A 25,437-nucleotide genomic window follows, 5' to 3' on the forward strand; every position below is an offset into this window, starting at 1 on the left:
TTGAAAGTGTCGCTTCTTTATCTTAACCTGCAGACTGACAGCTACTTAAAGGCAGAAATCTTGTTTGCTTTGACATCTCAGAGGGTAGCAAAGTGTCTGATGCAAAGGTGGTCTTCAGGTGCTTTCAGAGTAAATCATTAGTTATTCCAGTGACCATGTAGGTTCCAAAGAGCCAACTGAGTGAGAGTCAACTTGAGTTTTAAAAAAATAAAATCTCACAGTGAAGCCAGGCGGCTTCAGGGAAGGGAGGAAAAAAAAAAGTTATGCCATGTAGTCAGTGACCAGTGCAAACAATCTAGCATTTCCAGCATATCTGCGATAGTTATTTGTGTCACTTTACCCAAATGCCTGATAGAAACAGCTTAAGAAAGGGAAAAAAGATTTTGATTCTGGGTGATTGCGCCTGTCATGGTAGAGTTTATGGCAGGAATATATGGTGGGGACTCTTACCACAGCAGACCAGGAGGCAGAGCATGAGGACTGAAACAGAGACTGTCGTGCCCTTCAGACGCTCATCCTGATAGCCTGCACCATTCAGCGAGGCCCTGCCTCTTGAAGGTTCCCTAGCCTCCAGCACAGGCCTCAGGCCTGGAACAAGCCTCCAAAGCATGAGCCAGTATGGGACATTTCAGATTCAAGTCATAATCACATCCTGTGTCGGTAGCTCACCAATACTCTTGTGATGTTGATGCTTCTCAGACAGGTGTTGTTCATTTTGGATTTTCATTTGTAGACATGATAGCTGAGGTTTCAAGAGATGCATTAAAGGACAAGTATGTCAGACATGATCAAGGCTTTATGGAGAATTCTGGGCTCACACTTAGTTGTGTTTGGGGCTATGAAGTCCAGCTGTGGGGACGAGTTATGTGTGGCACTTTATTTGAAATGACATAACCATAAGGAAGATGTTAGAAAGCTTCCTGCCATGACAAGTGGAGCCTAAGGAGCAGTTTTCTGCAGCAGAGTGTTTTAAAGTTCCTGGAAGATATTCCAGAGCTGGGTCAGCACACCTTTCGCCTGTGTTCTGAAACACTGAGGCGTAAGGGCCCCAGGGGTTGGAATCCCGCGACACCTTTCTTCATGCTGCAATACATGTTGTGTAGATGTTCAATGCCGTGCTGGAGACTGAGTTAGTTATCGCACATTGTCATTGTCGCCTCCATGATGACTCAGTGTTCAGAAGGTGAAGTTTCTCCTTTCCGTTAATCTAGGGTCGAGCCCATACTCTTAGTGGAGAGAGTTTAGATACTGATGAGGGTCTCAACAGTGTAGCTTTTGTACAAGCTCAGCAAGACCCATAACTCAGTTTTCCTTCCTTAGTAATCATTAAAGAAGGGTAAAATTTAGTACTGGCAAATTACTCTTCCTGACTTGGCTTTTCATGCCTCTGTCGGGTACTTGTCCACTGCCTCAGTTTTCTTTAAAGAGTTCTTCTTAATGGTGTGTCTGCATGTGTGTGTCTGTGTATGTGAATGTGCCTGCAGAAGCCCGAAGAGGACATTGGATCCCTTAGAGCTAGAGTTACAGGTGGTTGTGAGCTGTTCAGTGAGGGTACAGGATCCAAACTCCAGTTCTGAGCAAGAGCAGGGAGAGCTCTGAGCCAGATCTCGTTCTAGAAACAAGCTACTATTCATGCTTAACATGATTTGCTAAGATGGGGCAGAGATAATCCAAAAAGTAATTCTGAAAGTACACTGGTTTTCTCTAAAGTTAAGCATACTATAAAAGTACTAACAAGTTTATAAAAGCTCCAACAAAACCTGCCTGCTCTCATCATGTGAGCATGCCTCGGATAAGTTTAGTTCAGTGTGATATGTGAGCCTTGTGTGTGAAGAAATAACAGCCTCCATAGACATTGGCTGCTTTGTGGATGAAAAGGATGTGTACAGTGCTGAGCTTTCACGTGGGCACATAGCGTGTTCTCAGCGACTGGCCACTTGGTCAATAGTAATGCCCACATTCAGTTTCTTGTATATCCTTTTCTTTCCCCCCAAGACTGGATTTCTCTGTGTAGCCCTGACTGTCCTAGATCTCGCTCTGTAGACCAGGCTGTTGTCAAACTCACAGAAATTCACCTGCCTCTGCCTCCCAGAGTGCTGGGATTAAAGGTGTGCACCACCGCTGTTCTGCTCTTGTACATCTCTTAATAAGAAGCAATTTAATTTTTTTTTTTCCTGTCAGCCTTTAAAACCTTTCTTTAGTGGCTTATTCCCTAACTTTTCTGTTTAGCAAGGTTTTCTCACCTCAGGATGAAATAACTTTCCCATTATACTTTCTAACAGACCTTTACAAGCTGCTTCTTTTCTTTCTGGCTAATACTCTGGTATGTCTAGGCTTCAGTCGGTTGTCCTAGGCTCAGTCAGTAATTAGTGTGTCTACTGCTGTGAAGTGCCCACTTAGCCATGTGCTGAATTCCTCTTTGCTTTCTATGACAAGGGTGTTGGATGTAGCCCAGGCTGGCCTTGCACTTGCAGTGATTCTTAGGCCACTGCTCTCAAGTGCTGGGATTACTGAATTCATTCATGTCATACGAGTCTCTGCTAGGACTTTGTTTTCTCTCTTTTTACTCTGCCTACTTTTATATCCATACTGTAATGCTGAAGTGTTATACTTTTGTTATATATATATATATATATATATATATATATATATATATATATATATATATATATATATATATATATATGCTAAAAATTTTATAATGTGATATCTTCCTAAATCACTTGCTTACTCTCCGAATAGAGATTTAATGGAGCACAGGGAAATAGTGATATTGATTACAATGCTGGCTGATGAAGAGCACATGCCATAGTTAGTCACTGTGCCTCCTGCTTTACACCAAGAAGTCCCCTTTAAAACTGTTTTGCCTAGTCCTCTTTAGAAGGTGCCTATCCTTGAGTTGACGCGTCCTAGCCATTTGCTGTTTCTCCTGAGGTTTGCATGCAGCCTCCGAAAGCCTGGAGCAGAGCTAGAATACTCAAGCACGTCAAGAGGCAGTTTCAGAAATGTAAAGGAGCATGGTGGGGGTGTCTGAGACAATAGACAGTGATATGAACTGAAAGGTCTCTGGGCCATCAAAAGCAGGCAGTCACTACTGAGATCTGTAGCTGTGTGAGTTTGTAGACAGTCTGTAACTTTCCCCATTTTTGGAGGAAAAGAAACACAGACACACACACACACACACACACCAGGATTCTAGATGTCTATGTTTTATCTCCTGCTATTAAAACATGTCATTTTAGCCAGCGTGGTGGAGCACACCTGTAATCCCAGCACTCAGGGAGGCAGAGACAGGTAGATCTCTGTGAGCTCAAGGCCAGCCTGGTTTCTAAAGCGAGTCTGAAAGCCAGTCTACACAAAGAAAACCTGTCTCCAAAAAAAAAAGGGGCCAAGTAAGTTAGAACAAATAATTCTACACAGTGTCAGTGATCCTTGGGCCAACAGTTTGTTGCTGCTGCTGTAGAGGATTTACAGAGGAGAATTGTTAGGCCATTTATTATTTATAGAGTAGGTGCTAGAATTGTACAGACAAACAGCAGCCTGTGACCCACTCTTTGTTCTCCAGCACTGGATGTGACATGAAGGTAATGACACAGCTGGTCTAACTGAATTCACGTTAGGGGCAGAGATTGTTACAAGTAGAACATGTTTCCCTTTGGGCATTGGATCACACTGGTCTTGTTCTCCTCTGGCACCATTTGGGACTAGCTATTTAACACTGTGCTGACTGACTGAGCTCTTAGAGTCCTACAGCTTTCTCCTGTGAGCTGGATTCATATTATATAATTTTTAGTTCAATGCATCATGCATCCTGTAACATAAACCATACTAGTCATACTTGTATTCATACATCAGCAACTCCCCAATACAGCTGTGTAAAAAAGGCACTGTTTCCCATGCTTTAGAGATAGGAGAATTGAGACTGTTGCACTGTAGCAAATTGCTTGTCCTTGAGGTAGAGGAAGCTGTTAATCCTAACTTGGCCTAGCAAGCTCCATTATCTCACCCTGCTGCCAGCAGTATGTAATTAAAGAACATAAAATACATTTAAAATTTCTTAAATTTAGTTTTATTTTATGTGCATTGGTGTTTTGCCTGTAGGTATGTGTGTGTGAGGGTACTGGATCCCCTGGAACTGGAGTTAGAGACAGTTGTGAGTTACCAGGTGGGTGCTGGGAATTGAACTAGGGTTCTCTGCCAGTGCTCCTAACCACTGAGCCATGTCCGCAGCCCCAAAAATACATTTTTATAGACAGTATTCAAACAGCTTACAGTTCCATGTTTCACGCTATAGACTACAGCAAGTAATGGATTCAGATGGACTAGAAGCACTCATAGTCTACTGAGCCAGGGTCAGGACCTTGCTGGAGGCAGCTGGAATGATGCTAACGGGAGGTGGGGATACGTGGAGCCTCCTGACTTGTTCCTCAGAATCTTCCTAATTGAAATAGGCTTTCCTATCCAGGCTTTATGGCTCAGCCTGTAATCCTAATGCTTGAGAGGCTAAGGCAAGGTGATCAGAACTTCAGGGCTGCTCCTGGGCTACGGACTGAGTTACAGGGCAACTTGAGATACACAGTAAAACTCTATTTAAAAATTAAAAAACTAAAAACAAAATAGCTGGGTGATAATGGTACATACCTTTAATCCCAGCATTGGGGAGGTAGAGGCAGGTGACTCCCTGTGAGTTCAAAGCCAGCCTGATCTACAGAGTGAGTTCCAGGACAGCCAGGGCTACACAGAGAAACCTTGTTTAGAAATCATCATCATCATACCAATAACTAACTAGAGTTACCCTGTTTTCTTAATTCTGGACATTATGATTTCTAAATAAGGATGCATTTTCTGTTAGATTTTTTTATTGTGTTTTATATTTATGAATATTTTGCCTGAATATTTGTGTGCCTAGCGCCTGCAGAGGCCAGAAGACAGTAACTGATCCTCTGCAACTGGATTTAGTGTACAGTTGTGAGGTTGGGGGCCGCCATGTGGACCTGCATCCTCTGGAAGAGTGTGTTCCTATGGGAGGGTATTTTCTCCTGGAAATGCATTAAAAACTAGTGCATTAGTCACCATGTCTTACAGCACAGGAGATCAGGGCTGAGGTTGTGGCTCAATGGTAGAGCATTTGCCTAAGAAGCCCTGGAAAAATCAAATAACAAAGGAGATTTTTCTCTTCAAGGGAGTTACATCCCACATCATTAAAGACTGCTTCCAGTAAATTATTGAGCTAAAGAATTAGCCAGGCATGGAGGTGAAGGCAGGAGGATCAGGAGTTTATGGCCATTCTCAGCTGAAGAGAAAGTTTGAGGACCAGTCTAGACAACAGGAACTCTTGTCTCAGCAATAAAATAAATAAATTAATAAAAGAATTATGAAGGGCTGGGGCTGTAGCATATATGATCACTTGTCCGGCACATTTGAGCTCTAGGTTTGGTTCACAGCATCAAAGTGGGAAGTAAAAGGAACAGGAATTGTAATAAAATATGCTAAGAGATTGGAAGCTATTAAAGCTTGACACGAGCACTTTAGGCTTGTGTTTCTAAAAGGATGAGGAAGTGGGTCCTGTAGACTCTACCTAGCCTGATACTGATCCTCAGAAGTACTACGGGGTAGAGATCAGCCACTTTAATTTTAGAAAGACCCAAAAAGCGTCTTGACCTTACAGGCCATCTAATCTCAGTTGTAAGCACTTGATTCTACCAAATGAACAGAACATTGTCCCAGAAAAACTTTATTTACGAAGGTAGCCAGCAGGCCACGTATGGCCGGAGTGCTTAGGTGGTGGCGTGAACATCATTGCTGTGGAATAAATGGCTAGATGGGTATTTTTATGAGTGCTTTGGGGGTAGTGAGCCCAGGGGACCATTCTGTGCTCTTTGAGAATAGATCTGGCTGAACAGTAGCTTTCCATAGTTTTCCAGCAGGGTTACTGTAACACAGGTTCAAAGGATGGGTTTATTTTTACTTCACTGAGGCATTTTGCAGAATGTTTCAAAAGGAGTTTTTGTAGAAGACAGGAAAAAAAATGTGCAGCGCTGCAGTTCGGTAGTTAATTCTGTGGTTCCTGCTATCTTGTAGATGATAAAACATGCAGGCAGATGACAGTGTAAGGATGCAAGAAGTGAATGAATGAATGAATGAATGAATGAATGAATGCCAACAAAACTAATGGCTTGATTTTAAAAAAAAAATACTGTATCTTTTAGCTCTTGAAATAAACATATTCAGGTAGCAAGTTACTGTAGTTTTTATGATGAAAATCTATGTATCAGAGTCAAAGTGTTCAGCTCCAAGTGTCCCGATTTCCTAGCAGCACCGTAAGGAGCGACCTGGACAGGCACGGGTTTTCCTCAGCTCTGGAGTGGTCTACATTTTGAACCAACAAAGAAATGATACAGCACTGTGCTATCCTGGATTCTTTTTGTCACAAATTTGAGATGCCTACGAAAGTTTAAGTTATGTGTGGATTTTGGAAGATAGGGAGGAAGTTCGTGGCTGTCAGAATGTTTGTGTATTTTAATAAGTGTTTTTACAGGGCTAAAGTAAGAGGACTGGAAAGGGGCTCCTTTCACCATAAGTTTTCATCTGTCCATTCATCCATCTGTCTATCCATCTGTTGATGGGTCATATGTTCCGTGTCTTACTTTATACCACATGAGAGCTGTGCGTTTTACTGAAGTCTTCTCACAAGCTGTGTTGTAACCATGCATGCTTTATGTCTTTTAAAAGTATATTTCTGATGACTGATAGAAATCCTTTTCCTTTTGTCTAGAATGCATACACAGCCACAGCTATCAATAGCACCAACTTCTGCACCTCAGCAAAGGATGCCTTTGTCATTCTAGTGGAGAATGCTCTGCGAGTGGCTGCCATTAACACTGTAGGGGACTTCATGTTATTCCTAGGCAAGGTAAGGCCAACTGTATTATCTGAGACAAATGGAAAGCCTGAGCAAATGCACAAAGTTTGTTCTTTAATTAAAAAACAATGTAGCCTAGCACAAAACTGGAAGTCATTTACTAGGTAGCAAACACTTATGACACCTTAATATGCATTAGGTACTTCTTAATTTACTTTACAAGTATCACGTTCTTTTAATCTTCATAATAAATTTATGAGTTGTGCTCTGTCATTCTCAGTTAACAGGAGGACCGATACAGCAGGGCCAAGCTCCTGGCCTGTTTCTCTGTATGCACTGTGAATTGTAGTGAGTGAGGAGGGATGATGAGATGGCTCTGTGGGCACCTGCTACACAAATCTTGCAACCTGAGTTTAATCCTGGAGCTAACACCAATGTAAAGGTGGAAGAAAAGATGTCTTCTAACCTCCATGCATATGTCATGGCATGGGCATGTTGCTTTTGATCAGAGCAATAGAAAAGTAACTAAGGCAGGCATAGCATTGTACCTCTGTCTGGGGTCTAACGTCCTGGATTTAAATCATGCTGCTCTCTTCTGCTGGTTGTATGACTATTTGTACAGTTGGGACAATAATGGGGACACATTTTTAGTGTTGTGAGGCTTAGACTGGCTTATACACAGAGGATATCTAGGACGGCTTGACACATTGTTAATTTTTGGTGAATGTTAGCAGTTTTGGGTGAATGTTAGATGTTATTATATAAAAATCCTTTTAAAATAGAGGTGCTAGAGAACAAGACCTACTTTCCTTAGAGCTGAGAAAAGAGTTTATTCCATGCTATCAAAATCTACTAAGTCATAAATAGCATTATACTTAGATTTCATTGCACCTGTATTTAAGACTAGAGGATATTTAGGAAAGTTGCACCATCTCTAGACTGTCACGCCTCGTGGCTTTGTCCCTCCAGGGAAGTCTCATAGACTTGTGTTTTTATGGTGGAACATGCCTGTTGTTTCCACTCCACAGTTTCATACACCTCTGGATCTTGCCTTAAAGATCTTCATAATTACGAACACTATGGTCAGTGTCCCATTAGGCACCATTCTTACCCAATGGGATGGAGCAGCCACTATGCCTTTAAAATGTCTTTGACAAGAAAAAAAAGATTGTTTGGTGTAGTAGAATCATAGCTTTGTGTGTTTTGAAATGTGTAGCTTCATAGGGAACTATCATCTGAAAACAATTAAGGATAATTGCTTTGAATATATGTAATTATGTTTACATTGTAACACATTTGCTTATGTTTTTATATGAGAGGACATTTTTATAGTAAAGGTGAAATGCGTCATTGTTCCTGAGTCAAGAACAAGATTTGATGGTTTACTGATTGTGTATTTCATACATGTTGATTCAGCAAAGACTTATATTCTTTGTTTTGTTTGTGTTGTTTTTAGTTACAAATTCATAACATTTCCCTAGAGCTAAAATAGAATGAACACACACATACAGACTAAAGAGACAGAGAGAGAAATCTATAGTAACTAGCAATGCCTGACCATCCCCTGGAAGGTAACCTGTTATTGTTAGCTTTTTTACACCTCATAGCAGAGGGAACCAAAGTGTAGAGAGGTAGTTAACTAAACTGGCCAAATTTGGAGAAATAGAATGTGGCAAGGTTGGGGTTCATATCCAGGCCTGTCTGATCTAACCATGTGCAATCATTTTTTCAATTAATATTAAATTTGTCAAAGAGGGCTTGTTATTTAATAATTGTGATAATGTCAGAACTAGCCCTGAAAACAGTTCTAAATACAAGACTTTTCCCTTCTTCTTTCCATCCCTTCTTTTTTCCATCCCTCCTTCCTTCCTTCTTTTCTTTCTTCCTTATTTATTTATTTATAAAATGAATATGTATATATAATTTACATATGTCTATATGTAAATTTTGTTGACAGTGCAGTGCTGAGACTAGAGAAATGGCTGGATCTAAAAGCCAGCCTATTAAAGCATGTTCTTATTCTGAGTTTAGAATATGAGGAAGAGACATATAGAATGCAGTCAGTGATCAGGCTGAGTAAAACTACTTTAAACTACATTAACAAGGTGTGTTATGGACCAGAGCTGAAACTTGGTGACAGACCTGTACTGAACATGCGTAAGGCCCTAGGCATGATCTCCAGCGCCACCGAGCAAAGAACTAATAAGTCAACTAAAATGTGCATTAGAGGAAGGAAAGCTATTATCTCAGATCTTAACAGCAGATAACTCCACACTTCTGGCCATGACTTTCTCTAGTAAGGCAATGCTCTAGAGAGAGCATTGTCATCCTTCTGTAATGAAGAGTACATAAACTAAGAAATACAGGGGTTGTACATTGGCTTGTGGGGTTTGTTTGTAACATGTTAGTAATTTGACTGAAAGCTTTTCTTTAGATTTGTCATATCGCTCCCCAAATATAGCCTGCTTCCTTGGGTGCCGTCTGTGCTAACACAACTTAGGTGGGAGAGGGGAAATCTGTATCCTTCTCTTCGCTTGATATTACAAGCATTTCTAATTTCAGTGAACATTTTCTAAATATAGTTATGCACTTGTATCATTTCTTGACCAATCTTCTCATGTGTGCTTTTTAAAAAAATATTTAAACTGTTCTTGTTTTTACTAATGTAAGTTATATTACAATGATACTTTTTGTACAAATATACTCCCATGTTAATTTTTGCTGGCTTAGTTCAGTCCTAGAAGCCTAGAAATGGAATTCATTAGAGTTCTTAATGTGATTTACTAAATTAAAATTTTACTAATAATATAAGTGGGGGCTGGAGAGCTAGCTTAGAGGTTCAGAGCACTTACTGCTCTTGCAGAAAACCCAGGTTCAGTTCCCAGCACCCACCAGTGGTCCACAAACATCTGTAACTCCAGTTCTAGGAAGACACCTTCTGGCCTCCATGAGCACAGCCACAGATGCAGTACATATAGACATATGTTGACAAGCATTTATACCCATAAAATCCTCAATAATAGCATTAATGAAAGTTACCTGAGACAGAGGCAGGTGATCTCTGTGAGTTCAAGGCCAACCTGGTCTACAAAGGGAGTCTAGGACAGCCAAGGCTATACAGAGAAACTCTGTCTCAAAGAAAGAAAAAGAAAGTTGACTTTAAAACTATAAGATTTTAAAAATTTATACATTCAAAAATTAACTCCAATGCTTTTTTTTTAAAAAAAAAAAAGAAAAAGAAGAAGAAAAATGTTTCCTGAGTTAACACAGTAAAATGAAATTCTTAATTTTATTTTTTTAAATATAGTTCTGAGCTGGTAGTGTAGCTCAGCAGATTAGGATATTCAGGTTTCTGCAACACACACACACACACACACAGGCATACCTACACATACATGCACATACACACAAATACAAATTCTGAATATATATTTATGCTATATGTACAGATTTTACTAACCTAAGTATTATGAGACATTAAAAATAAAGGTTAAGTGTGAGATTTAGAAATTATATTTCTCTAATGCATGAAGATGATATGTGTGTGTGTGTATATATATATATAGAGAGAGAGAGAGATACAGAAATGTATACATTTTCACAATGTGTTTATTTTTTTCTGATCACAAATTTTTTAAAAAGAATTTTATTATAGTTAAATGGTTGCTATTGTATAGAAATGTCTTCTGAGGAAAGGAGCTCAAGTATAAATGATGATCACAAGGACTAACTAATGGTAGATGCAGTATCTTGAGTGACACTTGAAGAAATACTGAGTGAGGAAAAATATCTACTCTCAGAGGATTCGTAGTGTATGCTTGCATTGTGTGTTACGGTAGGCAACATTGTAGAATTAGAACGTTTCAGACTGCAGTGAGTGTGTAGTCCTCTGGTTAAAGGTGACACTGGGGTAATGAGGATAGCTTAGGATGGTCAAGAACATGGGGTTGAAGAACATGGTGTTGGTAGGTATATTCTGTGTCTGCATCCTGTTCACATTAGTATTCTTTGTGGTTGTGAACTATAGACACAGATGATGCCTCTGAGCTAGGTAAGGGGTACGTAAACTCACTGAGTTATTCCTTATATTTGTATGCATCATTTCCTCAAATTTAGATTTTAATTTAAAAGTTATAAAAGAAAACAAAAGTGTAACATCACAGGTCCTGTTTCTTTGGAGCCCTGGTGTTCTCAATAGAGTGATGAGTTAATGTGGCAAAGGCAATAGCTTTCTGAGTTAGTAAATTGTAACCTGTGCTCATTGGCGAATAGTGTCCTAGAAATAATAGAGACTTGTAAGCTACAAGGGTGATTTTTTTGTCTTAAAATATTTTTTTATTTTTACCCAATAAACCTATGTCCTATCCAAATTTTTTTCTCCTGTGTGAAATTACTTTCCCTCAGTTTTGTAATACCTTTCTCATATTGGTTGTATCTTGCAATTGACAACTTATTTAAGGAGATGTTTTGGTATAAATGCTACTTTTTTGGTAGATAAAAATCTCTCAACATCAAGTTTCCATGAAATGGAATGCATATGCATATGAAAAAGGTATCATAAGCATAAGGCTTGAGTTTGGGTGGGACAGGGAGGAACATTGTGCAAGTTTTGCATCAGATATTTTCAGAATGCAAATTTTACATGGAATGTATGTACTGTTAACTCTCCTTCAGAGGTTGAATGAACTTAGGACACCAAGCAAAGCACTAACTGTGATTCACGTTTCTGTCTCCCTGCCTCTAACACTGGGATCCTTTACTCCAGACTTCTCACATTCCAACCCAGTGCTTGAATTTGTTCAACCGTGTTTTAACTATTTTATCCTCTGGATTAGACATCCAATCAGAAAAAAATTTAAAAAAAGGAGCTAGAGCACTTTGTTTATGTGTTCTGCGGATAGAGCCCAGAGCCTTACACGTGCTATACAAACATTCTACCACGGAGCTATTAATATATCTCAGGCCATGCATTTATCTTCGTTTATTCATGATTTAACTAACCTAAGTATCATGAGCTACATTTAAGAAGATTTTAAGCATGTGAGACATAAATAGAAGTTGCATGTTTTCTAAAGCAGGAAGATGATGGGTACACAACACTGCTTTCTGAGATGGAGGCTGTGTGCTTTGTCAGTACCTGGGATGCCCAGCAGATTCTGGGCTGCATCTTTGCTTTTGTCAGTCAGTTCTCTGGAGTCAAAGCTCAGCAACTGGCATTCCTAGCCTCTACAGATTGAGAACCATTAAGTCAGCTCTGTTAATGGTAAATACATGGCCCATCCATTCACTAGACTTTTTTGAGTGGGACTTCATGCAAAAGAATGTTTTGATGTTGTCTTTTTTCCGTGCCATCCCTGTAAGTTTGATATTAAAATAGTTTTTAAAAATATGTAATATTCTTTGGTTATATTTTGGTATAATTATTGCATTTGTCTCTTTTTTTAATTTATTTTTTATATTAATCACAGGTTATTTACTTTGTATCCCAGCTGTAGCCCCCTCCCTCCTTCCCTCCCAATCCCACTCACCCTCCCTCTACCTAGCAGTGTATCAAAGCAAATATTAAGACTCATAACCAAACCTTCGACAGAGTACAGGGAATCATATGAAAGAAGGGGGAATTAGTAAGACCTGGAGAGTACAGGAGTGCCACAAGGACCAAATATATCAGGGCACAGGGGTCTTTCATGAGATTGTTTCTCCAGCAAAGGACCATGTATGGATATAACCTAGAACCCTTGCTCAGATATAGCCCATGGTAGCTCAGTGTCCAAATGGGTTTTCTAATAAGGAGAACAGGGACTATTTCTGACATGAACTCAACGGCGAGCTCTTCGACACCCCTCCCCCATCCCTCCAAAAGGGAGGAGCAGCCTTGCTAGGCCACAGAAGAGGACATTGCAGCCAGTCCTGAAGAGACTTGATAAGCTAGGGTCAGATGAAAGGGGAGGAGGTCCTCCCCTATTAGTGGGCTTGCATTTGTCTCTTAAGAAGAAATATCACATATTCTTCAAGTTATTTCTCACATGACGTAATATGCAGCTTTCTGTCCTAACTGCTTTGTCTCAATATTTACTTTGTTTGAGCCACACTTTTTCTATAATTGACCTCAACATTTCAAATATGTTTTGACTATTAGGGGGGTGGCAAGAGCATGAAGAACCCCAAATCTCCCAGAGAATGTCCAGAATTTGAAAATAGTTTAATAAATAACTCATTCAAAAATCGAAACCGCTGGGCAATGGTGCTATGTGCCTTTAATCCCAGAACTCGGGAGGCAGAGGCAGGTGGATCTCTGTGAGTTTGAGGTCAGCCTGGTCTACAGAGTGAGTTTCAGGACAGCCAGTGCTACACAGAGAAACCCTGTCTCAAAGTGCAAACAAACAAACAAAATCACTTGAATAAAAGAAATAATATAGTTAACCATATATGAAAATCACCTAGTAGAGAAGCCTATTGAGATGACTATAAGAGAAGATTAGTAAGCATAAGGCTATAAAATTGGAAAACCTAGATTCTAAAAGTGATTGATTTGTAGCTGAGTCGGTGTATTGCGCGCACTCTAACTCACGGTTGTGGTGAAGGCAAAGGAGAGGTACATTGATATTGATAGTGAGGGTGCTGCAAGAGTCCACCTGCCTGTCCTCAGCACTGGATATGATGTGATTCTATAATTCTGGAGGGTTTGTTGGTTGGTTGGTTTGTTGGTTGGTTTTGTTTTGTTTTTTATGCTTGGTGGTAAGCTAAGCAGAGTTCCAGAAAAGAGTGTTTAAGATTCAGAATGTTCTCACGAAATGCTTGCTGGGTTTTCACCCGTAAAGGGTTCGTATCATGCGGCCATTGAGTGGAACCTATTCCTTACTCTGTGACCTTGAGCAGGTTGGATGACATGTCCAAGGCTGTTTCCCCATCTAAGAAATGTGGCTGATAATGTTTGGCATCAGTTATTTTTAAAATTATTGGCAAGCTGAAATAAAATGTGTTAAAAGAACTATAAAATATATGAGGCAAAAAAGTGCCTGAGTAGGTGGTTCTGCGCGATAAGCAAGTTGACTGTTTTATGATTTTAGCACAGAGGTGGATGCTTGGGAACTCTTGCTTCACATATAGTCCAAGCCTACACTTCATGGAAAATTATATTATATTTACCATAAATTCCATATGAAATAAAATATGAAATACAGGAAAAGTTTTAAGAGTAAAAATGATTGTTGCAACATCATTTTATCTGAAAACTGTAAATCTCTAGTGGTAGGGAAATTGGTAAATAAATTTTAAATCACACATAAGATGAAATTGTACAGTTGAGTAATTTGCAAAGCATTTATAATGATATCCTTATTATAATGAAGAGTTTTTATTGTTTTTGTATTTAATATGATTTCATATATGTAGTAATATTTAGAAAAAAATACATACCAGTTCCAGCATGAAGAATTTTATGAATGCAAACCTTTAAAAAAAATATGCGCACACTTATTTTAAAATTTATTACCAGATTCTCAGAGGGTGAGAGTTTCAGGAACCATGTGCCATTTGGAAAACCAAATTATCTTTAATGTTAGCATGAATGCTCTAATCTCTGTTCTTCAGTGTATGTGATGTCCATGAGTGACGTTATATGTGGGTATCTGTGGAGTTTATTGGGAGGGAACAGCCTTACACCGCCATCGCTCATGAAGAGTTTTCTTAAGTCTGCAGCAATGAAGGACTGTGCTGGCTGCTGGGATGTTAAGTGTGGTCTCTGCTCTCTCTGCTGCAGGTGCTGATAGTCTGCAGCACCGGTTTGGCTGGGATTATGCTGCTCAACTACCAGCAAGATTACACAGTATGGGTGCTGCCTCTGATCATCGTCTGCCTCTTTGCTTTCCTAGTCGCTCATTGCTTCCTGTCCATTTACGAAATGGTAGTGGATGTATTGTTCTTGTGTTTTGCCATTGATACAAAATACAATGATGGGAGCCCTGGCCGAGAATTCTATATGGATAAAGTGCTGATGGTAAGTACTTCAAATGCCCTCTACTGCTTGAGGGGTAAAAGTGATAACTGTTTTCAAAACACTCTGTGTGGTTGATTCCCACAGAGTAATCCAGTGTTAAAATCGTAGAACTTGATTATGAACGAAGTTTGTCTTGGAGAAATTGTGGTAGGTCTTCCTGGTACAGAAGAGACCATTTCAGATCCAGCTACTGGAACAGTGCTCTTCAATGTTTCTGAACACTCTGTGTCCATCCTGTCTGGCCCCTCTATACTACACAACTCTGAATGGGCTTTTAAACATGTCCTCTAACCATGAAAACACCCTTTCCTGAAGTAGATCTTACAGGCAAGTCTTGCTCTCACATCCTGTCTACCTTTCTCCAGCAACCAAGGCCATTATCGTCAACCCTAATTAAAATTCATCATCCTAAATCCCACAGGCTAGATTGAAGGCATCCATAATGAATACGAGAAGCAGCTATAGCTGTCACAGTATTTTGTACTGACTCTTGGGAATCATTTTGCATTAAGATTTTTCTATGAAACCCCTGAAGTTCCTCTGTGTTAGAAATTCAGTTAAATTCGAAACAATTTGAAACCACATCACAGTGCTTTGAGGGACTGGGGAATGGCTATGAGCCTTGTTGCTTCAGCAGAGGATCGGGTATCAGTCCCAGTGCTCATTTGGCACTTCCATAACCTCTGTCACTCCAGTCCCAGGGAGTGGGACTCCTTTTCCAGCTTACTTGGCCACTGCACACACATGGCACACATATATGACCCTCAGGCACTCACAGAAAATTTTTAAATTTTAAGTACAATTTTATCATTGTTAAATGATGCCGAACTAAAGATACTTAAGACCAAATATGATGCATTGAAATAATGAGCCATTTTGTAGTACCCAGTTAACTCTGATATAAATGTATGAATAAAAGAGATACTTTTTTCCCTTCCGAAGTGAAAATTGAAGGTAATTGAACTGACTTGTTTGATACTAACTGTCTTTGATAGCATCATCAACTAAATTTTGGCAGCTTTCATAAGTACTAAATGAATTCTGTCTGGTTGGTTTCATATGGAATTGCATCTGTATTTTATGTTCTTGTGACTAGAGCAGTTCAAGGGGAACTTTCCATTTTTTTAACCCATTGATAATGGGTTAAAATATAATAATGTAATGTACTTTTATTTTTTTAAAGATAAACTGCCACTATGTAGCCCATGCTGACCTTGAACCTGTGCTCTTCCTGCCTCGGTCTCCCTGGTGTTGGGATTAGAGGTAGGAACTACCATGCTTGTCAGAATAATGCAGATGCTGGGGAAGAATTTCTCCGCAGGCTCTGCTAGGGCAGCACAGTCCCCTGGGGGTGTCCCTACTCTAGCCACTAAGGTTCTGGCTGATGCTTTCCGTGGCTCTGCTTTATGGAATAGTATCTAGAGTAGGATACAGTTGCTGTAAAGGAGGGAACGTTAAGGCTAGATTTTTTTTTTTTTTTTGAGGTAGCTGACCTGTGGTTTGGTTTCGGTTTCCTTGGTGGGGGTGCTTTTTAAAGTAGTTCATGCTTACTAATACTACTTTCTAGGTCTTTGTTCTAAGTGGGGTGTGATTGTGCACACCTATAATCCCAGGCTGCTGCCTGAGAATTTCTGTGAGTTTTAAGGCAGCCTGGGCCATATAGTGAGTAGCAGGCCAGCCAAGGCTACATAGATAAATCCTATCTAAAAATTTTTATAAGAAACTAGAATATTACTCAGCGATAAAAAAACAAGGAGATCATGAAATTTGCAGGTAAATTGTGGGAACTGGAAAAGATCATCCTGAGTGAGGTATCCCAGAAGCAGAAAGACACTCAGGGTATATACTCACTCATAAGTGGATATTAGACATGTAATATAGGATAAACGTACTAAAATCTGTACACCTAAGGAAACTAATCAGGAAGGAGGACTCTGGCTAAGATGCTCAATCCCCGTTCAGAAAGGCAAAGAGGATGGACATTGGAGGAGGGAGAAAACAGGGAACAGGACAGGAGCCTATGACAGAGGGCCTCTGAAAGGCTCTACCCTGCAGGGTATTGAGGCAAATGCTGAGACTAATAGCCAAACTTTGGGCAGAATGCAGGGAATCTTATAAAAGAAGTGGGAGATAGTAAGACCTGGAGAGGACAGGAGCTCCACAAGGAGAGCAACAGATCCCAAAAGTCTGGGCACAGGGGTCTTTTCTGAGACTGATACTCCAGCCAAGGACCACTCAAGGAGATGGCCTGAAACCCCTACCCAGAGGTAGCCCATGGTAGTTCATTGTCCAAGTGGGTTCCATAGTAATGGGGACAGGGACTGTGTCTGACATGAACTGATTGGCCTGCTCTTTGATCACCTCCCCCTGAGGAGGGAGCAGCCTTACCAGGCCACAGAAGAAGACAGTGCAGCCACTTCTGATAAGACCTGATAGACTAGGATCAGAGGGAAGGGGAGGAGGGCGTCCCTTATCATTGGAGTGGGAGAGAGGGACATGGGTAGGGAAGAGGAAGGGAGAGATTGGGAGGGGAGGAGGTAGGGAAGTACAGGGGGGATACAAAGTGAATAAACTATAATTAATAAAAATAATTAAGTAATAATAAAAAAAGAAACTAGAAGCTTTTCAAGCAAACTGGTTTTGGTTCATTTAACCTTGATATGAATAATAAAACAAACAGAAACTGATATTCTAAGTATGGGAAAGGCAAACTCTTAAAAATGTTGGATAAAATTTGAAGCCATAATGAGATTGTCAGAATGCATGATGGAAGGAAGATTTTACATCTGCGAAATTGCAATCCATCCTGACAAATTTAGTCGTTTTCTTGTTCATTCAAAGTACTGTTTATCACACTAAAGTTGTATCATTAAAATTCACCTACTGACTGAAATCTAAAAGAGATCCCAAAATTAATGCCATGTGGTCCATATTTTGCAGGAGTTTGTGGAAAACAGTAGGAAAGCAATGAAAGAAGCTGGTAAGGGAGGCGTCGCGGATGCCAGAGAGCTAAAGCCGATGGTAGGTGGAGATGAGGAGGCAGCCACCCTCCAAGACTTTCACTTTCACTTCTTCTCTTTCTCTGTCTTCACTGACTGCACATCCTCTGGAGACGCGTTTGTTATCTGTATCACACAGGACATGCTGCTCTTTCTGTTTGTCTGCTTACCCATCACTTGGATGGCAGAACTCGTGTCACAGCTGAGACTACCATCTGTAAAAGTGAGCTGAAAGGAACGTATCCCTGCCAGTGCTGGGGGACAAGGGTGGCCACTTGCCTCCAAGTCAACACTGTTTTTCTTGCTGTCAGTACTTAGTTTCCATCCCACAGGACATGTCAGGTGACTTTGAACCAGCAGTTCATTTTGATCATTTTAGAAGGCGATCATGAAAGTTCCTTTCAGCTTGCTAAAGTTCATATTCCTCCTTTTTTAAAAACAATATTGTTCTGTTTACATTGCTGTCTTTTCCTCTTTGCGGACTTTTTCTTCTGTTGCTCAGATTGTACTTTCTTTGCTGTTGTTATTTCTGTTTGTTTATTTATTTGTTTGGTTTTGCGTTATTTTCTCCTGCAAACAAGGCGATTTCCATCAATACCCACATTCCATTTTGGTAAGACAGCCTAGTCTTCTCACACCTTAGTTGTAAAAGGAATCAATTTCTCCAACCTGTCACAGATGATAGATAGATTTAGATAGATAGGTGACTAATACTTAGGTAGGTAGATAGACAGAAGATTAATATATGGATGGATGGATGGATGGATGGATGGATGGATGGATGGACACATGGATACATAGATGAGAGGAGATAGATCAATAGACAGACAGACAGGTATTTTACTTGGGGGAGAAAAACAATTTCCTCAGTTTAGCATCCCCTGAGTTGTTTTTCTTGTAGATACTCTTCCTGTAGTGTAATAGCATATGTCTCAAACCTACACTGGTCTAATTAGAATGTTACCAACCCAACAGTGACATGAAATGCCACTTGTTCTGCCTAGTTGTCCTCCTTATTTAGGAAATAAAGAATCTAAAGCTAAAACCTTAAAGGAACATACACAAAAAACGGTGAGGAGACTAGCTTACCTCTCCCTCCTTTGTGGTGCTTGAAACATCCGTTGAATCCTTCGGTAATAAGCATTTTAAGAAGGGTAGAAATATTTGAAGTTGAAGACCAGCCAATTTGGCCATGGACTTGGCATGTATTTCCATTATGATTCTTAGTAAATAGTAGATGAGTTGTGGTAGACCAGAATGCAAGTATACCTTCCCTACCAGAAACCCTAATTTATAGACACTAATCCTAAGAGAATGGCCCAAGTTACATAGCTTTCCGTCAGAAGCCGCAGCCTTTTCTGAAGGTTATTTTCATCTGTGGCCCATACCACAGCAACGCATTAATATCTTCACTCAGGTTTTGCCTTCACGTTATGATGTTCATCAGTTCATAGCTTTCCTGCAAGTTCTGTCTCCAAGTACATCTTTTGAATTCATTGTCTTTTGGGCAATACGGCATTTGATCCCCAATAATGTCATTGTTAAGGAGTCCCCCGCCCCTGAAGCAGTAGAGAACGTGACTTAGAGCCCGGTTTCTTAAGCCTTCCATTAAACATTTCTTCTCGTGCCCAGTACACATGTAGAGTTGATGCCTGCCATCCCCGAGCCCTCTTGTCATAAAGAATTACCTGAGTGCTTCGCTGCTGAAATGAGGGGATTATAGACTGGGAGCCGCCTGTTCTCACTTGCTGTTATCCTAAAGCTCTGTCCACTAGAGCTTCATGTCTGTCTTGCTATGCATACAGCAACACCGCTGCCGCCTGTCTCCCTCCATCTGGGCTGTCTGCATTTAGATTTTGTTTTTTATTATCTCAGCCTGTAAAAATATTTAGGAAAATGAGGTTTTTAAATTGTCCTCCTGATAGGGCAGTGTTGAACTAGGCCACTTTTAAGAAAAGGCCACTTTTCTTCTTGAGCTATTTTAAAAGAACCTCACTGGTTTAAAAACTTTTCTAAGATCCATGAGGTCTCTGTACAATTCTCAGAAGAGTTTGCTGATTGGAATGACATGCTTTTGGAGATCTGGCTGTCTCCTTGCTGTCATGCAAGGATCAGGTCTCTCTGAGGTGTGAGCTGGAATAGTGTGCTGAGTGTGTCTTACCCTAAAGGAAGTACGGCCTGCAGTGTTCCAGCATCATAGGCTCCAGAGAGGGCTGTCGACGTATTTTGCCCTGTTGCTGTTGTGACCATGTATGTAAACTGATAGCATCATTTGTGTCTCCTTTCAACAGTAATTTTTCTAAGATTATACTCTGTATGGCTTTGTTTTCTAGGCTTCGGGAGCAAGTTCTGCTTGAACATAGCCGACGGTTATGGAGCCCATTGACATTCCAAAACAATATATACACATAACTATGTATTTGTGTGTGTGGGTGTGTGTATATATGTATATGTATGTGTGTATATATATATATGTATATACACACACACACATAATCAGCCAAAATCAGAGAAAAGGAACAGGGATTTAATACCTTTTTTATGCTTATTTTTGTCAAACATGTACTCCTTTCATACGGGTGGCTTTTACAAGGCAACTTCCGTCATTTAATGTTTTCAATTGTAATTGTCTTAATGGAAATGTTAGATTCATATCTGATTAACATTTTTAATAACTAGAGGAAATTTTAACTTTAGTTACTTAGCCTAGGTAAAATTATTGTACCAAATTCTGTGTAAGTTTTTGCAGGGGTGATTTCCCCAGTGTACGTTTAAAATCAGTATCTTATTTTACTGATGCATAAGCCCTAGTGTGTCAGACTAGGCGTGTGCGTTCAGCTAAATAAGAGATTTCTCCAGTCTGTTTTCCCCAATCCAAGAAGCCATGTCGTTTTACTTTCGGAAGCGTTTGAGTGGGCCCGTTGTGGGAGATTTCATGGTAGCTCATGCATTTGTCAGCCAACATTCAAAAGTAACCAACTCCTCAGGTATTTGTAGTTTACCCTAATGCTTCTATGGAAGAAAGTGGGAAAAATAGAGAGAGGAAGGGGTAGATAGATAATCTTTATTATGCAAACTTTTTCTTGTATTTTGTCTCTTTCCTTTTTGATGATTAGTAGCATCCACCACACATTCGTGTGCCTGGTTTGAAGGGAAGCTGGGGCACCCAGCAAGTTTAGCCTTTACGTTTCTGTGTCTTGATTTTCATCCTAGGTAATTCTAGAAGGAATCAAAGAGAGAGGGAAACACGAAGCATTGAGATTCCCAGTGCTTTGCTTCTGTTTCAGAGACAAGTCAGGAGCTTAGGGTTAAACGGCCATCTATTCAAATGCTTGCTATAAAATCTGAACACACTGGCAGGTGCTCCACTCCTTGGTCATCCGTTGAGTATCCAGAGTTCTGCTGTTTAACTGAAGAATTGGTTAGTGTTAATCCTCAAGTGTGAATGTGCTTTATGTTTGCGGGTACATTTGGGGTTTTTTGTTTTGTTTTGTTTTGTTTTGTTTTCTGCTGGGTTTTTCTTTTCATTCCTAAAGCTTACCAGATATGAATGGCTAATATTCCATTGTTCTGCTTATTGTAATGGTGAATGCTTTAAGAAAAAAAGTGTAATTTGCTAAGAATAATTCATGATCTGTTTATGCGATAACTCCTTTTTGTTACAATTTTTTTAAAAGAAGCTATTTTTGTTAATGTAAAGTAAATATTTCAGAGCAAATTTTTTAAACTTATTGCACTAAATACAGGCTCTGTAAAAAAATAAAAAAAAAGCCTCAGCATTTATCATTCCATGGAAGGAAAATCTTTTGAAAGAAAGCATTGCCTATCAGAACTAGACAGTGAATTAGACTGGTGTTATGGAATTGCATACAATATCCTGAGGGTTCAATAAGCAGCTGTTTGCTAATGTGCTTCCTTTCAAAGGGTTGGACCTTTAAATTGCTGCAAAAGGTAAATTGTATTTTCTTTTTTAAGTACTGGTGTTCTTTAATCTAGCTAGGCTAAATTTTGCTAAATGCCTTGGTTTCTTTTCAAAGCTCATGAATATTTCTAAACCTTCAGAGTATCTGCAATAAGAGTCTGGATTAAAACAACAACTCACACACACACAATTACAAGCTCATGTCTAAGCAGGATCTGGAAAACCAGTGTTGAGAGCATAGCTATTGTGAAATAATAATTTGCCAGAAATTAACATCTAACATCTAGTGTTGCCAAATAGTGTCACTGTACTTTTTACATCATTTGAAAGTGTAACTAACAACTGTCCTACTAGATGAAAGAGAAAATCATGTCAGAAAATCAGAATGCCATGTCACTTGTAGCCACACAGATTATGGACACTCAGAAACACTGGGAACTAAATTTAGATTGGGCCAAAGCCTGGAAGATGGTTCTCACACCGGAAGACATTCCAGGAGCTAGTCATTTTAGGAGGTGTCCCTCCAAAGTGACGTGATGATGGACTTGAACTCGGGAATCAGGTTCTGCTCACTTGGACATCCCTGCATCATGGACTCTTGCTGCCCCTGTTCCATGTGCTCGCAATCCCAGCTACTGGAAACCACCAGGAATGCTTTCTAATTATCATTTGCAACTAGATCTGTAATCAGAAAGAAAATTTGTATTTTTGTATAACTTGATTGTGTGCCATTTTATATAACAGGTCCTGTTTTACAAATAAATTTTGTTTTACTAACATTGTGTTTAGAAATTATGATCTATGTGTAACCATGTCATTTGAGTTCAATTAATTTCCAGGCTGTTTTCCCTAAGTAAATTTGTGTGCCATATAGTTATATGCAAATATGCATATCTATTACATGGGTGCACACAGAGAGATATTTTTGTTGTTGGAATATCACTCTGCCCTGAGCTCCATTCTTTGATTAATTTGAGAAAGCCTAGAAGAGGCTTCTTTAGTAATACTTACGTGTTCTGCTTGGTTATTCCTGCTGCCTCTTCCATTCATTTGCAAGTCATTCTCCTAGCTATGGGCTGCCTTACTGCCATCTGCTTACTGCTTCCATCTTCTGCCCAAGTGAGAAGAATAGACAAAGAACAAAAACTCTCTGTGAAATCTGGACACCTGAATAACTTCATAAACCCTCTGTTTGTATTGCGATTTCCTTGTTTTTCTGCGATAGTTTTTCAGCACCACACTTGGGAGCCCTGTCTCTGGAGTTAGACCTGGGCTTTCCTTTTCTACATGGTAGTGGCAGCCACGGTGCCACATGGTCTCTGCCACCAGATAAGTAAGAGCCTGGTGCATGATTTAGACCTTCTGGACTCTTGCCTCGAGAATAAGTTGTCCTGTTACTGCAATCTGGGCGGAAGAGGGTTAAATTTAGTGTAAATCCATGAGTCCATCTTTAACAAGAGGCTTACTGGTGAAATAATGATAAATAATTAACAATTTAGTGAGGGCACTGAGATTGTATAATCCTTGCATGGATAAGCAGGGCTCAACACAGGTTGTTCCTTAAAACCACTTAATACAGTGGTTAATGTTTAGGATTAACATTTTCATCCTAGCCTACAGATAATGAAGTCCTAACTTGATGCCACTCAAGTAGCTTGGCTGCCTTGGTTCCCAGTCTTCCCCAGGAGAGGTGCTTACTGAGTCTATTTAAAAATTATGCTTGAAATAAGTGTTTTCTTTGGTAGTTTTTCCTCTTTAAGTTTTTCCTTCCTTTTTCTTCTTCTTTTTTTTTTTTCTTTCAATGAAAGAAATTGACTCTAACCTCTGCCCAATACCATGGACCATGATATCTGCCTTCTGAGTGCGCTGGGAAGATTCCACCCTGGTAAGGTGTGGACCGCTCTATCCTGGCCCTGGGCTGCTTTAAGCTTGAAGCATAAATACCTCTCCCTCCTCAGAATAACAGTACAGGAAATGCACGATCCGTGCATCTACAAGCCGCACAGTGCCCCCACGCTACTCCACCTGCAGGCCTCAGACATCCCTGCCATGCACAGTCACTGCTGCCGCTGCCGCTGCCCTTTCAGGAGGTCCTTTGACATTCAGAGCAGCCAGCATCGTGCAATCAGCTCCACACCTGGAGCCATTGGTTCTGGGGACTCTTTATTTTTGATTTTTGGCTTCTCATTTGAATTGGGGTTTCCAGTAGCCTTCCTGCAGTTCCTGAGACATTTCCACCAAAAGGGTCTGTGAGCTTTCCTCTCTCAATAAGCAGGGTCTGGGCTGAGGGTATAGTTCAGTGACAGAAACACTTGCTTAACATTCACGAGGCCCACTCCCCCCCACCAAAAAAAAAATAGCAATGTCAGCTCAATATTGCTTTGCTTTGGCCACTTGGAAAACAAACAAACAAACAAACAAACAATCCTCAGAAATCTGGAGGCTTATAGTACAACTGACACAGTTGATCTCTATTCCTTTCATGCTTCCCATCTGATAGACAGAAGCGCCTGCCTACAGTTGTTAAGATGTAGTCTGTGAATGTATATTAGAGAATTATGAGATCCTAAGTAAATGCACAAAGCAGAGATTTGTGTGTCCTGTATTCATAGCATAGAATGCCTTTTGCTTTAAATGCATATTCATGTCACTGTGTATATTATGGAATTCGTGTTAGCCCTTTAGAAGAGTAGGCATTGTTCATAGACAGTGGCTGCTTGCAGAATTAATTTGTCTTCATTTAGTGGCATATGGCCCATATTTTGAAAAAGCAGGATCATTACATATATGAAGGGAAAAAAGTCTAAGGTTAGCAAACTTAAAAACTATTAAAATGCAATATATTATATACAGTGAAAAGTTTGAAATAATATGCTTTTCCCATTCAAATTTCATACATTTGAGCCAATCTCATATTCTACATTTTAAGAGAACAATTTCAGTTCAGAGTTTAACAGTTTGAAAATACCTTTCTTACAGAAATTTTCAATGCAGAACTTTTAAACTTGTGGCTTTCTATGGAAAACCTTTCTTTTCTACCGAACTATTGTGTTCTTTCTTCCTCCCCATTTTAATTTCCTTATATGTGTAATAATAGATCAACAATGAATAATTGACGCTTTTGTAAATTACAAGTACACAATTTAAATTTGGTATTTCCGGGGGAGGCCTCATTAGTTAATTTATTCAAAAGGTAAGAAATAGCCAAATACTACATTGATCTTTAGTTTTGATATTCAGTTTTACAACTTAAATGATTTTGTTTCCAGACCAGAAAGTTCCAAAAAAAAAAAAAAAATCAAGGATTTATTCATAATAGATCAAGATCCAGTTGAGTATGAAATATTGATTCACTTATGCACATTCCAGGTGTTTCTCACTTTATTTGATGATATCCAAATTGAATAATTGAAATTCTAAAGCAGCTCTGAGTGACCATAGGGTCCCTTTGTACTTGTGGAAGCTGTGAACTGCTCCCCCGCCCCCCAGTGTACCTCAGTGAACATCTAAAATATTTCTACAAGTGATTATACCTCCCACTATCCATGGGGATGATGCCATTCACGTTCATCCTGAATCTATTTTATAATTAAGAACAGTATATGATTTAGTCCCAGGCTTGGACATAGAATCCACAGTAGTCTGAATGGGCAGT

The 25,437-nt window shown here is 39.7% G+C and overlaps 1 protein-coding gene across 3 annotated transcripts in view; it reads left to right on the forward strand.

The window, feature by feature from the left end:
* The window catches only part of Slc44a1 (solute carrier family 44 member 1), a 186,852-nt gene that overhangs the window by 104,214 nt on the left and 57,201 nt on the right, over window positions 1-25,437 (forward strand). Inside the window, exons 13-16 of one of the 3 annotated variants that reach the window (XM_055605249.1) lie at window positions 6,776-6,913; window positions 14,625-14,861; window positions 17,802-17,882; window positions 20,194-22,559. In XM_055605249.1, coding sequence (XP_055461224.1) covers window positions 6,776-6,913; window positions 14,625-14,861; window positions 17,802-17,882; window positions 20,194-20,217 — 480 coding nt within the window. In that variant the 3' untranslated portion in view covers window positions 20,218-22,559. Of the gene's footprint in view, window positions 1-6,775; window positions 6,914-14,624; window positions 14,862-17,801; window positions 18,114-20,193; window positions 22,560-25,437 lie in introns of those variants that run through there. The other 2 variants (XM_055605250.1, XM_055605251.1) reach the window with 2 other exon arrangements.

This window comes from Psammomys obesus, unplaced genomic scaffold, assembly GCF_907164565.1.
Source record: "Psammomys obesus unplaced genomic scaffold, mPsaObe1.curated_primary_1811, whole genome shotgun sequence".
NCBI classification, from domain to species: Eukaryota; Metazoa; Chordata; class Mammalia; order Rodentia; family Muridae; genus Psammomys; species Psammomys obesus.